This window comes from Stegodyphus dumicola, chromosome X2 (genome assembly GCF_044657685.1).
Source record: "Stegodyphus dumicola isolate Sdum_Otavi_A_Nest chromosome X2, ASM4465768v1".
In the NCBI taxonomy this organism is placed as follows: Eukaryota; Metazoa; Arthropoda; class Arachnida; order Araneae; family Eresidae; genus Stegodyphus; species Stegodyphus dumicola.
In genome coordinates this window covers 112,004,214-112,022,923 of record NC_140781.1, presented here as the reverse complement: position 1 = coordinate 112,022,923, position 18,710 = coordinate 112,004,214, and the positions used below count along the sequence as shown (strand labels likewise).

The following is an 18,710-nucleotide window of genomic DNA, read 5'->3' as shown; positions in this document are numbered from 1 at the left end:
GCCTGCCCAAACCATTACACCTCCACCACTGTAATGATCCTTTTCCCTGATGAGGGAGGGACGGTATTGTGTTCCACTCTCTGCAAATACAGGTATGCCGAGAATCAGTGTTCAAGTTGAATACTGGCTCATCTGCAAAAAGCACGGTAATTCACTGAAGTCTGGTCCAAGATGCATGTTGTCTGCACCATGCTAACTGTACTCTCTTGCGGTCTGCAGTGAGCATACAGTCCAGACTCATGAACAGTGGGTCTTCTGGCATACAGTCCAGACTCATGAAGCCCTCGCGCAGCTGTAGGCCATGAAACTTAAGGTACCAGTTTCAGCATACAGCTCATGTGAGAGCTGTGAAGCTGTAGCAGTCCTGTATCACAGTGCTGAAAGTGCCAAAAAACAATCCTCATTCATAGTTATGTATCTTGTTCAAACTTGTCCCAGTCTTCTCGACATGGATCTACTGTCCTGAAACTGTTTCCGCAAACTGCAGTGACCTTTGCAGCTACATGCACTTGTGTTTGGCCTGCCTCCAATATACTGACAATTCTATATCACATTCTGTCATCTATACTTTTGTGGCTACTCATTTTACCAGATAGCTTATAAAATTTGCACAACCCTTGCTAAAAACACGCCAAAGTCATGAAGGAGTTCCGAGCACATAAACTGCCAAAATCTAATTGTGTGCTTATATACTTGCCATAATCACAGTTTCACTAACATCCAAGCGTATGCTTAGGGATTCGACTCTAAAATTTGCATAATTCTTCAACAGCATTAAATAATACCTTCAGTTCAATACTCTTCATAAAAATTGACATAATTTGCCAATTTTCTTGATTTTGCACATGATTGTATATCTGACTTCCTCCAAAATGTTTCACGTTGATGTAAATTCAAATATCCTTAAAGACTAAAAATACTTGGGAAGAAGAAAGTGGAATACAACAAACTGATAGAAGACATTATAATGCACTTTAAGCATAAGAAAAGTTAGAGATACAAGGTAGTTCATATTAAATAAAAAAAAAAAAGCTCCACAGGTAAAATAATAATCCAGCCTTTTTTTTTTTTTTTTTTTTTTTACAAATAATGTTCCTAAAGCAAAATTTCAGCACTTCCTGATCATATTTACAGTCAAATAAAATGCTAAAACAAACAAGGCACATTAGATATATTTTTAATTGTATTATAAACAGCAATCAGAAAGTCACTACAAGTCAAAGAAAGATGGCCAATATGGCCCTACCCACTTTCCATAAAAAGGTGAAAGATAGCAATTTAGAACACCATAAAATCTTAAAAAAAAACTAAAGATATATAATATACATATATCATTACTATGAGCCAGTTTTTAGCCATATACAACATAAAAGCCTGTTCGAGTTTGAAAGTCATCTTTTGAAGCATCGCTTCCCTTAAGTAGAGAGGTACTTTGTCATACTTAATTTAATAATAATAATAATAAAACTACCCCAAGGTATGAAATCTGATGGTTTTCCCATTCCTTTTTCACTACCTTTCATGGGAGCTTTTTAACTGACACACTTAGAATACTCCTATTTTTCTCTGCTACTGTCAGAATGTCTATGTCTTGCCTGAAACTTGTACTAAGGCCCAATAGCCTCCATTAATGACCATAGCATCCAGGACAGCAGAACATACATTTTATAACTTTTATTTCTTGATAAATTTTCATGTGCACTGAGGAATATTGATTTTGTCACAAAAGAGACAATAAATTCACTTAAATAAATAAGTCAATAGTTAGCCTGAAAATAATAAATAATTACATAATCTAGTTTTAGAATTTTAATTTAAGAATATATTACTTGGTAGTCTTTATTTTAAGTATTTCAATTAATTTAGCAAATTACTTCTTAACTAAGCAATTCATTTAACACATACCATTTTAATTATTTCAGTAACATAATTATTATTCAAATTACTTGTAAGAATTCAAATAAAATTTTGTGTTTGATGGTATCCAGATTTACTATATTAATTTACTCAAAATTCTACTTTATCTTCTGTAAATCTTCCACTCTCTCCCTAAAAAAGGAATCATTTTGCCATCCCTGCTAAATGTCAACATACACATCCAAAAAGACTGCATTTTTCTGCTTCAAACTCTCTCACTGAATACTTTTTTTTAATCAATAGGTTCTAAAATTGCGCATTTTTTATTTCATATTTCAAATCTACATATACTTTAGAGTTAAAATATACAAAAAATTTTTGTAAAAGAGTTTTTTCCAATATAGAATTACATCACAGAAAAAGACTGTCAGAATACTGAAATTGAAGAATAATGATATAAAAGGAAAATTTTGAAAATTATTATTGGTTAAATTATGATTTATTTTATAAAATACAAAGGTTAAACATATATACTAATGAAAATATTTGCATAATGTAATAGTTTGCATATCAATTTTGCATCACTGTCAAACGTTTTCAATAGAAACTGAATTTTCAGATTCATCACCATCTGCAGAGGAATCCGAGAAATTCACATCAGTTTCGCTATAACTATCTTCAATAAACTTGAAATCAGAGTCAGAACTACTATCAGTGTCTGAAATATCATCAGGAATATAGGTTATGTCACTCGCAAAATGCTTCCTGCCAGACATCTTTGAACACTGAAAACCGCGCACAAAATGCTACATTACATATTCTTGTATATTTAGCAGAAATGTGGACAACTAAATCCATCTGTTAGCCCACATCTAAATAAACAATTAAACATCACAGAAAACCCAAAAGGAAACCTTGAACGGGGAAAGAGCGGGTTACACAGTTAAATAAACGGCAAAAATTCATCCCCGCGGAAATCGTGGGTTGCGCGAATTTTGCTATTTTTACGTTGCCCACGGAAACCGCAGCATGTGCAGTGAGAGGGTTAAACCAGGAAATTGCTCTGAAGTTTTTTTTAAAAAAAAGAGCTTTATCTTAAATCACATTAAAAAAAATTTTAAACCTTAAATATTTCTTAAAAACCTAACTGAATGATTCATTCTGGGCAGTATGGTTGCAGTATCTATTTGCTGATAATAATAATGAAAAAAAAAAAAACTGAAGAAATTAAGTGCATAATTCTTACTATGCTAAAACATAAATTGTAAGGTTAAGCTAGGAGTACATCATATTAGCTTCTATGTATAAGCTAAGACTTCTAAATTATGTAACAGTCAAATCAATTCCATGAGAAAAATTTTTGAGGAACAAAATATGAAGAATCAAAATCACTGCAGATTTAAATAAAGAGAAGGAGAAATGGATAGATTTTTAAAAAATTACTAAACTTGAATATTTTCAGGTTTTATAGAACTTTTTTCATCATAATGGCACTATGATGATAAGTATGCTAAATTGGCCTCTAAACTGAAACTTTCATGCCTGTTTAACCCTTTTTAGATGGGAATCCCATATACACATTTCCTACGAACGTCTCTCATAGACGGGCATCCCACCCATGCATCACTCGAGAATGAACTTAAGGGACGGGTGATGCATATATGCATTGTAAACTGAAGCATTTTTAAAGACCACTAGATGGCATCCTGTGTCAATTACTTTTGAACCGAATCTAGTTTTACAATGATGATATTCAGTTTTATCACCTTCTGTATAACATTGGGGTCACATGTTGCAAGGGAGAAAGAAAAGCATAATGTAAAGAAACAGAGCTTGTAACTCGCCACATAATATAAATATCTGGGTTTCTGATAGCCATTTGAATACTTCATTTTTTTCTTCTTTTACTATTATTTAAGGCTACTATGTGGGGTTCTATTATGCTTTGCATTTCTTTTATCATTTATATTTTGTGTACTTTCCTTTTTATTTCAGAAGGACTTGCCTTTAGTTTATTATGGTGACCAAGCATTATATACTTGCATGATAAATGAGCCAATCAGTGGCATGGATGAGTCATAATTCATTTTCTAAAATGCGATATTTCTATCGATTTTCAAAAGAACAGTTAGAGACGAAGCTCACAAAATGTCTGCCTTCCACTTCACAAGAAAGATTTTGTTATTTCTTCTTGTAAATAGACTTTCTTGTATTTAAAGTTTATTAATGTATTTTATTAGTTAAAACTGCAGAATAATTTGAATAGCTCTTCTGAAAATTATTTCTCAAAGCAAGCAATTTTATATACATTTTCATTCAAAGTAAAGGAACAAGATTATTAAATGCTAATTTTAATATATATATAGCTTAAGTAATAATCCAAAAATGTAACAACCATTTCTGCAAGCAACCAATTGCGAGACATAGCAAGAATGTTCAATAAGTAAAATATTAATGGATAAATAAAAAATTTCTAATAATAAATATTTAGAAAAGAACGGCTCCAACATGAATACACAAAATAGGATTTGAACAAGAAGGGGATATGTCCTTGAAAAGTGGCAATAAAACTACTACTTAAAAAAGAGTAACAGTTGACTAATCTGCCTTCCCATCTCCCCACAAAAAAAGAAATGCAGTCATTGAAAAGGAAAGGTGATATTATCAATCTACTTTAAAACTGTTAAACATGTTTAAATGATTAGGGAGCAAAAACGTGGCGAAGGAATATGGGATGCATTACAGTGATATTGACATGCTTCTTACACCTTTTTGCAAAGAGCAGCATTACTGAAAGCAAGCATCCCACAAACTGAAAGGTTTCACAAAGAAATCTATAGTGTCTTCATTTTCTGGCTGGACAGGCTCCTCATTATAACCTGCCTGCTTGTGAAACCTTAGGAGACAAGATTTTCAATAGCAATATCAAATGAGTGGGCAAGTTCCTAGACTTCCATAGAAGGTCCAATCTTACCTAGCTAATTTCATTTCATCGGCACACATCAAGAACATAGAGTATCATGAAATTCAGGATCTGCATCACTTACTGAAAAAGATCATGCCATATTTGAGATTGCACTTCATTAGCAGAAGTAGGAATGCAGCAACTTCAGGCTCATATCTCGCAGGAAACTCTTAGTGATCTTTCACATTTTAGTAGCCAAATTCACTTTCAATTTAACAAAATTCTGGTATTAGTTGATTCTTCAACATGGCTAAGCTACACAAGCCAATTTGCCATTTTATTATTTTCCCACTGATGCCATTACTACAAGCTGCCTGGGACCCAAATTATCTTTCTCAAACTTCCATTCTGTTTTCCAAACCAGCCATCTATAAATTTACTCATGCGAAGTCAAATGCAGTCTGTTCAGTCATCATTCAATCATTGCAAAAAAGTTGCCTTCTTAAGGAAGCAATAACTGAGTGCAATCAAGTACATAGGTTCCTCCCTGTTGGATATGTTAATGATACAATTTCATACTTGTCTATACAAATGACATCAGTACTCGTGAGACTTATTTCTGTATCTGCTATATTATAAAAGGTTGTCCTGAAAAGATTGAATTTATACATTTGAGAAAGATTGCACAGTAGGTCTGTATGAAGGCGAATGGTCATTTTATCATACTGTACACTATACAATAAGAAATACATTATACAACAGATAAAATATTTTGCTTTTATTCACTAATGATCAACTTATTTTCTGCATATACTCGAAAATAAGGAAACAAAGTGGAAAAAAGAATAAAGCAGAATTCCTTGCAAAGTCAGGAATTTTAATACAAACAGTTTACACAAAAAAATATAGAAAATCTGCCATTCATGCAATAAGAGGCTGGAAGAAACTAAATATCCATTTATGCAGTAAGATGCTGGAAGGAATTAAACATCCTCCTAATATAATTTTTAAAAGTATAAAAGAGCTAGCATGCTTATGAACCAGGGGGGGGAAACTGAAATATTTTGAATATTATATTTTAACTCGTCTATAATAATTGACTAAATAGTTTTTATAAGTGCATTTTACAATTTAGCAACATTAAATTTCAATATAAAATTACCGGATGTACCTCATAAGACGGTCGTGGGGGAAGGCGAACTTTTTTTTCAGATATTTCATTCTCTTCTACTGGTGTACACATTTTTGTTGATTGAACAATGGCTTTCAAAGCACTAACCTCTTCTTGTAGCATTCCTAACTGCAAAGGAGAAATAAATACTATATAGAGTGTTAAAAAAGATGGTTACATGCTTTATTTTCTTAAATACTGATCCCAGACACATATACTTCCAATATTCTCAAACTAAGGCAGTGTACTGATAAAAGCAGTTTCAACACTGGGAACAATGGTTATATTTTTATGTTTAATCAAATACTGGAAATTCAGTTCCCACATTTAAATCTCAGTATACATATATGGCACGCATTCGTAGTAACAGCATTAATGAAAACAGTACACCTTTAGGGAAATATATACAGGATTTCCAGACATAGAAAAAGAGTATTCAAAAATAGACTGCATTAAAATCATCAGCAGACAAAAAAATTAAATAAAAAATTACAAGCTACAAATTTTTTTTTAAAAAAAGCATACTTTGATTCCATGTCTTAACTTCCCTTAACTGTCGCGGAAAACATACAAGATTCGATCCCCAGTGCCACCGTTTTTTACACAAGCGCATGTAGTTATCCTATGTATTAGGGGGAAACTAGGTGCAAATTTTGCTGTCTAAAAACTGTTTACTTTTACAAAGTAGAGAATAAAAGAAAAAATGAAAATACAAAATTTAATGTTTAGAGTAAAAGTATAATAAAAAAAGATGCAAGTATAATAAAAATGATGTTTGTACAATAAAAAAGGATTTATAAGATAAAAAAGACCCCCACAAAATGGAGTTTCGATCAATTTATTTTAAGACCAGTAAAGTGTAATATCAGGTTTTGATGCAAAAGCAAAGTTTAAAGTTATAGAAAACATTTAGCAGAAATAATTATCGCAACAGAAGCACCCTAAGATGTGCTATGCAGACATAGATGACAAAAGTTTTAAACTCAACCAATTTATTAACATTATATATAGAAATAAAAATACAATAAATAAATTTGATCAATACTAGAAACTTAAAGTGTGTAACATAATCGTTGTCAAAAATTACACTTAGTTAACTATTCATTGACACCAAGGGTTTTTCCTTTAAAGAATATTACACTATTAATGATACAGTAAATATATTACCTGTTCTATAAATACTGGCATTCAATGACTCGCGAAAAACATATCACAGAACAAAACTATGCGATTAATTTGAATTTCACTTGACTAAAAAGGTATATGCTTTTGACAAAGAAGGCACCTGAAAAATTAAATTAAACCTTGAATGTACTTGAATTTGTAAATACCGCTCACTGCAGTTGCTCACGGGAAATCACAGCTTGGAAAAAACGTTGCCGCTAGACCTAAATAACACTGGTGTTAATGATGCCGCTTTCAGCAGTTGCTCACTGGGAACCACAACTTGAGATTTATCACCGCTTAACGTGGAAACAAGATGCCACCCACTGCAGTTGCTCACCAGAAACCACAACTTGAGATTCGACATCGCTTAATCTTGGAAACAGGATGCCGCCCACAGCAGTTGATCACCGGGAACCACATTTTGGGATTCAACACCGCTTAACCTTGGAAAAGCCAACATGGCCTGGAAACACAGTACTTATTGCTGGACGACACGCATCGCAAGAAAGTCTCCGAATGAGGGCTGGAACAGCACACCAGGAGCAATGAAAACAGGAACAAGGAGGACTAAGCCAGAGCGATGCGAGATATTTATACATGAAGTAGACATGACGTCATCTCACGGCAGACAATCAGCTGTCAGCACAACTTAGCTTTCCATATGACGTAACTTCGAGTTTCGTTTTTGCATCTTAATTAGGCTGGAACAGTCCGTTCTTAATACGAAGTAGAAGTAATTGCTATATCCCTTTAAAATAAGAACTAAACCTTATGTTAAAGTTAGAATTATTTCAAGAAGAAGAGATGATGCAGAAAAAGGGTCACAAAAGGTCATATGTTCCAACAGTATGCTTTACGCATGTACACGTTGAAAGAAATGTTTAATAAAGTAAACAAATTAATATTAAGCCTTTTTTTTTGTAAATTTTGATACCTTTTAGATCATAATTGCTCTTTATTTCATAAATTACAGTTTCATATTTTTAATTTTATAATTTCTGCATGCCATCTTACCAGATTTAAACTGATGATCTATAATCCGGAAAAATCGATAATCTGGAATCGCCAAAATCTCGACGAGTCCGGATTAAAGACTTTTGACTGTATTAAAATTTCGAGAGGAGCACATGCCTTGCCCGACTTTAGAAGAAGTCAGAATTAATTTAAAACAGGGAAAAGGAAATTTTATGGAACTTGATAATATAATTTTTCATGAGGATAAAGTTAATGGGAGATTCAGTTCAGTAGTTAGTTCTTCCAAAGAGTCGAAGAAAAGATGTTTTAAAATTAGCACATGAATCTGTTTTCGAGACTCACATGGAAATAAAGAAAACAAAAGAGAGAATCAGATATAATTTCTACTGTCCCAATATGACTAATGATATTATTGAATATTGCCGATCTTGCGAACCATATCAGTTAAGAAGTACCGAAAAAATAACTGATAGAATTCCTATTACTCCAGTTCTAAGACCTTATTTACCATTCGAAGTTGTTAATATCGATATTATAGGTCCTACAGAACATCCTTCGGCTAGAAAACATAAATATGTTTTATGTTTAATGGATCACATTCACGTTGGCCAGAAGCCATTCCATTACGTTCTTTAACGGCAAAAACTACTTGTGATGCTCTGTTGGAAATATTTACAAGAACTGGTATTCCGAAAATTATAGCAAGTGACCAAGGAACTAACTTTATTTCTCAACTGACACGAGAATTTATGAAGCATCTTGGATGTCATCCTAGATTTTCAGTTCCAGGATATCCAGCTAGTAATGGACTTGTCGAGAGGTACAACCGAGTTTTGGTTTTGAAAAATGCTCTACATCACATCATCTGTATGGATCCATCTAATTGAGATAAGTATCTACCATATTTGCTCTTTGCTTATCACAAGGCTCCCAGTTCTACTACAGGGGTTTCTCGGTTCAAGTTAATGTATGGTCGAGAGATATGTGGTCTACTGAGTGTTCTGAAATCTAGTTGGAGTGGTGAAATACCGATACCCTTAAATATGAAACAATCAGTTGTTGATTGTTTACAAGAAATGAAAATAAACTTAGAAGGAGCAGCTGATCAAGCATCCTTGATAGTATCTGAGAAACAGGCAGCTTATTCGAACTACTTTAATTGTCGAGCTATACCTAAAAAATTCTAAGTACGAGACAAAGTTTATTTGCTTATTCCCGATTTGTCCAATAAACTTTATGCAAGATGGACTGGTTCAGGGGAGATAATAAAGTACTGTCCACCTCATTCATATAAACAATGAAAAACGAAGTAGAAATAATTGCTATATCCTTTTAAAATAAAAACTAAACCTCATGTAGAAATTATAATTATTTCAAGGGGGAGAGATAATGCAGAAAAAGGGTTACTATAAGTCATATTTGCAACAGGTTTCACCGTTATAACTTGTAAAATCATTATACTCAAAAAAACATATTTCTTCTGAATCGGTTGAATGCCACAGGCAAGTTTTTCATATCAAGTCATACCCAACGTCGAGCATCTTTCAAAGAATAATTGCAATCCTCTTCATCTGATGTAATATCATATTCTAAGGTGTCCGATCCTGAAGATTATGGAAAGTAATCATCTATTTCACTGTCATCACTGACAGATATATTTGGAAAAAAAAGCACCTACTACAAACAGTAAACAAAAACGGAAGACACAGAATAAAACAAAAAATAAGTTTTACTCAAACAGAACCATGAGCAATAACCATGCAGTCATTACTTTCATAGTTTCAGAAATATCCTCTCGAATTCCTCCTCCCTCTTCTCTAAAATAGTATCCTTCTTCGCATACTCTATCATGGTCATTGTGGTGTTGCATTCCAAAGCTTTGTGAATAATTTTAATGGTAGCACAACAAAGCAAAATTACTCTAGGCATTTTGTAGCACAATATTGGACATGGAAAAATACAGCATGCAATTACAATAATGTTGATTTTTTTATGTCAAATTTTAGCATAATAGGACTCATAGAATGAACGAATATTCTAAGATAATTGAGTAAAAAAACTTGCATACAAAAATGAAGATGGTGGTGGTAATGGATTTATGGTGCAAAACTCTAAAGGCCATATGCACCAAACACAAGACTTGTACTTTAACACACAAGCTGTTGTACAGAGGTTAGATAAAAGACAAGTTTAAAAACAACACCACACTTACAAAATTTATACAAGTACTAAAATTATGAATGCTGGGATAAACTGGTAATTAAGATTCAGATAATGATATATGCAGTATAGATGTAAAATCAGAAAACATCTGATTAATTAAAATACATAGCATTAAAATTCTAATATGAAATCTCAACACAAATTAAATACTAGAGACCTGTTTCTTTCAGGTAGTGAAACAAATCAGTATTGACCTCTCTTCCGATTAAATGGTTGAGAAGCTTCTGATAAAAACTATTAAAATATGGATCCTCAACTAAAATGTGATAGACTGACAGACAAACATTAGAATTTGAACAAACTCATTCTCACCTTGCAGAAGGTAGTTATGTGTAACTCTAGTGTGACCAATTCTCAGGTGAGTCAAAAGAACTTCCTCCTTACAATTTTTAGTAGAATCCCAATGCTCTATTTTAGGCTTCACCTTCTCAACTTGCTACAAGATTGGAAGTCCCAAAATCGTTGCCATTTTTTTTTTTTTTAAGATCACAGATTACAGGCTACAGATTTAATGTACAACTGCATTTGATGATACAACTGATATCTTTCAAAGGGATGAGGCGACCGGACATCTCAACAGCAGAGTTTGCAGTGATGTCTGCCAGCTTGTTAACCTTTATTTCTGTATACCTGGGACCCTAGCAGTACAGAATTTCATATCCATGACTTCTTAAGTTTATATTCAACTTGAGTACATCAACTACCACAGGATTCTCAGTGCTGGAAAGAGATTCTAAAGCCTTCAACACACTGTATGAGTCAGTATATATAATGAATTTTTTATGGCATAGCCTTGAGATGTGCAAAAGTGCATAATATATACCAGTCAGTTTAGAGGTTAAGACTGAGGAAGCGTTGAGCGAACGTCTGCCCTCCATTTGGTCACCAATTATAAATGCCATCCCAACATGACCAGTTGACTTAGGTCCATTTATATATATGGAAAGATAACTGTCATATCTATGTCTGTGCTCAGGAAAAATTTGTCTGCAGATGATCTCATTAGCGGTTGTTTTAATGCAACAGTGGAAAATGCAGCTGGATTCATGCATTTTCCCAAGGTGGGATTTCAAAATTCTGTACTGTTTGTGAGGACACATCAAACAGGGAGAGTTCTTCAATAAGAGGATGAACTCTTACAGGAAACGAAGGCACACAGAATGGACGTACTTCAAATAAAATGTCACAGATATTATCAAATAAACACAGTTTATAAGGATGGTCAGGTTGAGGCAATATATTAAAATACTGTAAAAGAGACAACTCTTCATGCCTCAAACGGAGTGATGGTTCGCAGCAGTAAACCTAAAGACTCTGGGCAGGAGATGTCCTGAAACCATCAGAACAAATCCACACAGCTTGATGATGAGCAGGATCAGGTTTTAACAACACTGAAGACCGAGTGGATCCGTAAACAACTGAACTGTAGTCCAGTCTAGAGCGAACAAGAACTCTGTAAATGCAAAGTATAGAGCAATGCTCTGCACCCCAGGAGGTGTTCATCAGGACTTTTAAAATATTTAGAATTTTCGTAAGCTTTTCTCTCAGGTTTAAGACATGGGAAACGAAAATCATTTTTGGTTGAACATCACCCCTAAAAACTTTACTTCACAAGCAACTGGAATCATAGACCCATTGAGATATAATTAAGGCTTAGGATGGAGCCTCACTTTCTACAAAAGTGCATGCATAGTCTTCTGTTTTGAAAATGTAAATCCTTGTTTGTTTGACCATTCCTGAATCTGTTCAAAGTTATCTGGAGTTGCCTCTCTACATATCTCATACCTGGCCCTTGACAGCTAATTTGTAGGTTATCAACATATAAAGATCTTAAAATGGTAGGAGGAAGTTCTTTTAATACAGAGTTTACTTTTAAGCTGAACAGAGTTACACTAAGCATACAGCCTTGACGCACACCCTCTTCCTGTTTGAAAACTTCTGACAAAACTGAGCCAATCCTTACTTCAAAAGTTCTAGTTTTCAAAAAATTCTGAATGAAAACTGGTAGGTTGCCACACAAGGCACTATCATGAAGATCACGAAGTACACCCTTTCTTATCATAAGCCTTATCACAAGCTTTCTCGCCATAGCTTATCATAAGCTTTCTCAATGTCAAAAAATATTGAGACAAGGTGATTTCTTCTTACAAATGCTTTACGAATAGATGTCTGTAAAAGGAGCATGTTATCTATTGTTGTCCTTCCCTTTAAAAAACCGCCTTGATAAGGCGATATTTTATTATTATTCTCCAAGAAATAGACTATGCAGCTGTTTACCATTTTATCAAAAAGCTTGCATACATAACTTGTAAGGGTTTAACTGCCCGATAGTTTGAGGGATTCCTTGGGTCTTTCCCTGGCTCAGCAATAGGAATGACAACAGCTCTCTTTCACGCACTGGAAAAACTATGCTTCTTCCACACTCTATTGTAAAGAGCGAAAAGAGCAGTAAGTGACTTATAGGACAGACGTTTCAGCATTTTCACCATCAAGACTTGGATAAACCACACCATCAAGACTCTGAGAAGATCTACGAGTTTTTTGGGGGGTTTTTTTCCCTTTCTACGAGTCTTGACCTAAGAGTTTTTCTTGCTGTTTGTAACCTGCTGAGGTTAATTTGGTGGAGTCTGCATACTTATTGCAGTTTGGGTAGCAATTGAATGAGTTGATTTCAGAGCATTTGCATAAGATGTATTTGGTTGAACTTGTATATTTTGGACTAGTCTTCTGGCTTCAGCATGCGAAACGTTTCTACTAATTTTTGCAGCCTGCACTTCCTTTTCTGATCATCATTTTGGGCATGAGCAAGAAAATGCTATGTGCTCACTCCTGCAATTTATGCACAGTGGTGCAGGGGTGCAGTTATCACAATCATGGCTGATCTTTGAGCATCGAGTGCATGTGAGGCTGCTATGATAGGACATCTTAAAAATGCTGCCATTGGAAGCATCGCATAGCATTCGGAATATAAGGTCTTACAGGACAATTTAAGTATCCGGCCTTAATATTCTTAGGCAAATCAGACAAGCTGAAGGCCAGGATCACGTGTTTCATATCAATCAACTGACCTAGCTTACACATCTTGATCCACCTAGGAACACAGACATTTTGGCCAGACTGTTTGCGATTTCTTCTTCAGGAACGAACAGAAGGTCGATTTCCGAGATTACACCTCGATGGTAATTCAATGTTGTGTGGGCTGTTACAGTGATAGTCATTTGTCCAAGTTTGGTTATTTGAAGTAAGGAAACAGACTGGATGGTCAATAAGCAAGTCTCCAGAATGGATATGCTTTATATTTCTCGGCTCACTAAAACAAGAATGAATGTATTTATTACAAAAGGAGACATCTTTTGCAGCTGACAAGAACGACTAGAGACAACAAGGAAATGGAGACAATTGTCAGAATTACTGCCATTTGCATTAGTACGTACGTTTTTAATAGTTGACTTTTCAGAAGGATTGGCGCTTGAAATGACATGACTATATTCAGAGTGACTAATAACGTGTATATTATTAGTTGCCATAATGAAGAGAAAACATATTCAGGTCCACCCCCCCCATCATGGAGCCCAACAAGAGAACACAGATTCCTGTGTTAGGGCCAGCCAGAACTGTATGCAAACTAAAGTCCTACAGCTGGCTTTCCCAAAAGCAGGTACTCCCGAGAGCTTATTCCCAAGCCAGTGACACAAGGATTAGTGATCAGCCAAATGACACCTGTGAGGATGACATGGTGCCTCCCATTTAGCTGAAGCAGAGGCCAAAGCAGTTTGTTGGGGACAGTAAGTCTCCCCTCTACTACCAGGACCCTCCTTTAAAGCAACACGAATCTCTACACACAGCAAACGTTTGGACAGTTTTCTCACCACACGAAAACTAGAGACAAGGGCTGTTCTAGTTTCTCGTGATAAGCCCCAACCATTAAAGAGGAAAACCACAAGGGAGAATGGAAGGAAAAAAGTATCAACTCAGAGGAGATGAGGCAGAAAAGAGGATAGATCACTGGGGCTCCAGGATTGTGAAACCCATCTCACCAAGATGATGATCCCTTTCAGGGCTAGCGTACCTCGGGATTACCACACCCGTGTTCACAAAAAGTAAAGAAAAATTATTAGTAGTTCTAAGTAAAAAAATATGGTGCAATGGTAGATTGTCTCTTACACTCATTCTGTCATCGTGCATCTTCATCCGGTATGCAACGGAGGAACAAAATGTCCATACCAGATGCACCTTGCTCCTCCAGTAACCGAGCATTCCTTCAGCGGCCTTCAGTCCTTTACTATAGATCATCCCTTGTCTTCAGTCTCTTCATTTTCTTGTTCATCTTTATTCATGTTGTGTTTCACCAGTGCAACTATTTCTGCATGTCCTAAAATTTCTAAATTTTCATCTTGTGCCATCCATTTTTCAACATTGCCATCAGTAACTTCTTCACAGCCTGGAATTTTCTTAAGACAACTATTTCACAGTTTTCTGTCTCCTCTCTGCTTTCATGAAATTTGTTTCCTGAATGATCCAGCACCTTTCTCCAGGAATGAACGAGGCTTATCTGCTCGATTTCACTCCAAGAATGAGTTATCCATCCAACAACATTTAACATACCTATTTTCGTTAGTTTCTCGATCCCATGGCTAGGACAAGAGATGAAAGTTTACATCTGTATTTTTTCTTTCTAAAATGCCCTAGTCCATCACCTGACAATGCGAAACAGTGCGAAAATGGAAAAAATTACAGAAAAAGAACATTCAAATCTTTGAACAGAGCAGGAAAGACATATGCATGAATAATAATTATATGTATTGTATGTAATATTTGCTCTGTTTGGCCTAGAGATATCTCAAAAGTTCCTAAAATGGTGTCAAGTTATACAGAATGTCAGGATCAGGAGTCGAGTTTGTGACATTCTACTGTATATATGCCCCAGGCAGTTAAGGGGTTAAGGACAGCCATATTAAAAAGCAAAATAGTTTTAGTAACCACACAGAGAATCAACCTGAAAAATGAAGGGACAAAGATAGAAGAAAGGGTGAAACAGAGCCCTAATTTACACTATAAGCAATGAAGCATAGCAGTCTTTTAAATGAACTCTTAATAGAACTGTGCGTGTTAACTATTTTCTACACCTTTGAATTTAATCTTCAATATCTCCTTATTTATATTATATATGTCAATCAGCACACTTGTTCACACAATAATTTTTGTAAATCAACACACAATAACTTTTTGCGATTCCCATACAGTAGTAAAGCAGTTAATGTTCAATATTCTATCATAATATAGAAACTTTCATACATTTAAGTGCAAGTTTTTCAGAAATATAGCAGAACAAATTTACAGACATCATTTCTAAGCATATATAAATGTGAAATTAAGGTTGCTTACTGTAGCAATTAAATAGTTCCATCTTGGATAAAATAGCATGCCTTATCAACTTTGTAGCTGACCCCCCATTTCCCCCACAAACTGTGATTTACAAACATCTCCAAGAATTTTATGCATAAAAGTATGAAACTTATTCTATTTAACTCAGGAAAGCATAATGAACATTTTACTCACTGGATCTTTCATTTAACGTGATATCATTAAAAACTTAAAAATTTTTTTATTTATCAAAGTGATTTCCAGTTCTGAAATTGCTCGCGCAAAAAATTCTTATCTTGAAAAATCTTGAAACTGGGCATATATTTATGGAAATAAAGCCCATGGCCAACATTTTCAAACAAGCTGTTTAAAAAAAGCCATCTTGAAATCAAAGCAAACATAGACTTCAACCTGCAGCAAAACTTGTCAGTAGTCAGCGTGTGAATGACATTTTACAACTTTGAAAATGCACGTGTAACGCATGTTGCAATTAATCAGTCATTAATTTTTAATCAATCATTAATTGTAATCAATTTTATTACATTTAAAATCCATGTACATATAAAACTGAATAATTAAAAATATTTCTTGTAAATTATATGCACATTTAATTAGAAATTTTCATTTAACTCCTCGAGCATGTATATCACTAAATCTATAAATACATGAGTAAAGCAAGTATTTTAAATCACTATTAATCATAGAAAAATCAGAATCCATAAATAATATATCTTTATTTTGGATTTGATTTCCACACAGAAATAAAATTTTAAAAAAATTTAGATAACCGAGAACATATAAGTATTTATAAAATACTAAATATAAGTATTTATAAAATACTTATAATTTATGAATGAAAAGATTTATATGTAGCATGCTTAGCAAGCTTAAATTCAGAATTTGAGAATGTTTTTTTATAACACTGTTCTTCATTTGCCTGCTTATTTATTTTTTCAATCAAAACTGCTTTTAGAACCTAAATTTGGTCGAAATTCAGTCTGATTTTTTTAACAATAGAAAAAATTATTTTGCAAGCTGCATTTGCATGAGGTATTATTAAGACAGTAAGCATTACAATAGGCAATACTTTGTATTTAATACACACATTCATATTTTTTAATTTAGCAGTTTCTTCCCATGCTATATCAATATTCAGATCTACAATTTCTTTCAAATCATCTACTTGATACACAGAAAATTCAATTTCCTCTTGATTAAAATATTTTTCATCAATAATGGATGGGAAGTATTCATCAAGTAAAGAACAGATGAAAATGAAATTTGAGTTCTCAAGTTGATGACAGCAGATTTAGCATGTTTTAGAAATGGATCACTTAGTGGAAATATAATCTGTTATATATGAACATGTAGTTACAAAAAAAAAAAAAAAAAGCTCACATAGAATCGAAAAATGATTTCACTTCACTTTCATTCAACTTGGCATTTTTTAAATATAATCTTGTTTCTGCACCAATCACTAAATTTTCATTTTCTTTTTCATCTTCTTTTCTGAAATGGAATAGATGTTAGAGTAACATCTTAATTTTCTTTGGAAATTACTGATGGTTTTACTAATCTAACAAATAAATTCATTAAAAATTCAACAAGTTCTCTTTTCAATTTATGTATATAAGAAGCTTGTTGTTGCAAATTAATATTTACTGTTATAAACAAAGGCAAAGTATTTTTCAAAGATAAGTACAATTTGGTGGTAGGTGACTGTAACATTTTTTTTTTTTTTTTTTAATGTTTTGCAATCTCTTTCGTTCATTCTCACGGTTATCTGGTTGATCATCAAAAAATTAATCAGAGCATCCCACTCTTTCAAAATCCTTGTTATAGAGTCTAAGAGACAACCATCTTGTATTGCAGTATTTCAAATTTTATGAGATTTTGAATTCTGTCCCAAAATTTATTGAGCAACTTTGAAGCTGTGCTTCCGTTTCGAACTTTTCTCCAAATAAAAATATATGTCTATTGACAACATTTCGATTTCTGAGGCAATTAATTTTTCAGTAGCCTTTTTTGCAGCTCTATGCATGAGGTGGCATGGACAACCTTGGATGATTACATTTGGTTGATAGATTTTGATAAACAATGCTACACCTTTAAACTTTCCAATCATATTACTAGCATTATCTGAAGAAAATGATAAACAATTTTTCCATTCTAAACCTTTGCTTTAAAAAGTTTTTATTTCTACAATTAAAAATACCTTCTCCGGTATTATCCATGCATTCTAAAATAGAAATCAATGAAGTAATTATCACTCCCTTTTCTTTACTATGTTATAATCAAAGGGTATGGTTTGTTATCATTATTTCCATCAATATTTAAAGAAAATGATGTATTGCACACTGATTTTATAATATCGGCAACAGTACTTTCTGTAAGCGCTTTCACATTAGTAGCAGTTTTGGTATGGCAGCAACTAAATTTTTTGGCTATGGCAGAATCCGGAAACATTGCTTTGAAAAGCTGCTTGGAATGATCCAAAATGGAAATCGATAGATTATGTTCAATTAAAAATCAAACAAAATAGCATTTGGCTTTTATAACACATGTTTAATCAACTTTTATCAAATATTCGTTATTTCTTAAGATTTTACAGTGCCATGTTCTTTATGCTTTTGAGGAAAAAACATGCCATTTACGGACACATTTTCCACCATGTGCAATTGAGAAGTCCTTGTTACATACACTGGAATGTGCGTGGCTCGCAGAAATTTTGGATGCTTTAATGCATGGAAATTTTCAAGAACATATATCTTTAAATTTCTGCTTTGATAATTTTAGCTTCTTTGTTCGAGGTAGCATAACTAACAAAAAGCTTCCAGCTGAATCACAGCTCAGAAGACACAAGCTGTAATCTAAAAACTGAAGCTGAAGGCAGGCTAAACAAGCCCTATACAGTAGCAACGAATCTGGGAGTGCAGGGGAACTATTGAGAAGTGATTAACGATTGGAGTTACTGATCTACGATTGACTATTTTTCAAAATAAGCAACATCTGATATATGATGGCACGAGTATTCAGCCAATCATCGGA

The 18,710-nt window shown here is 33.8% G+C and overlaps 1 protein-coding gene across 3 annotated transcripts in view; it reads right to left on the bottom strand.

Annotated features, from left to right (window-relative positions):
- Positions 1-18,710, bottom strand: part of LOC118190062 (guanine nucleotide exchange factor for Rab-3A-like) — a 107,623-nt gene that overhangs the window by 35,149 nt on the left and 53,764 nt on the right. For all 3 annotated transcript variants that reach the window (XM_035360753.2, XM_035360755.2, XM_035360754.2), the window contains exon 6: positions 5,934-6,062. In XM_035360753.2, the coding sequence (XP_035216644.1) occupies positions 5,934-6,062 (129 nt within the window). The remainder of the gene's footprint in view (positions 1-5,933; positions 6,063-18,710) is intronic.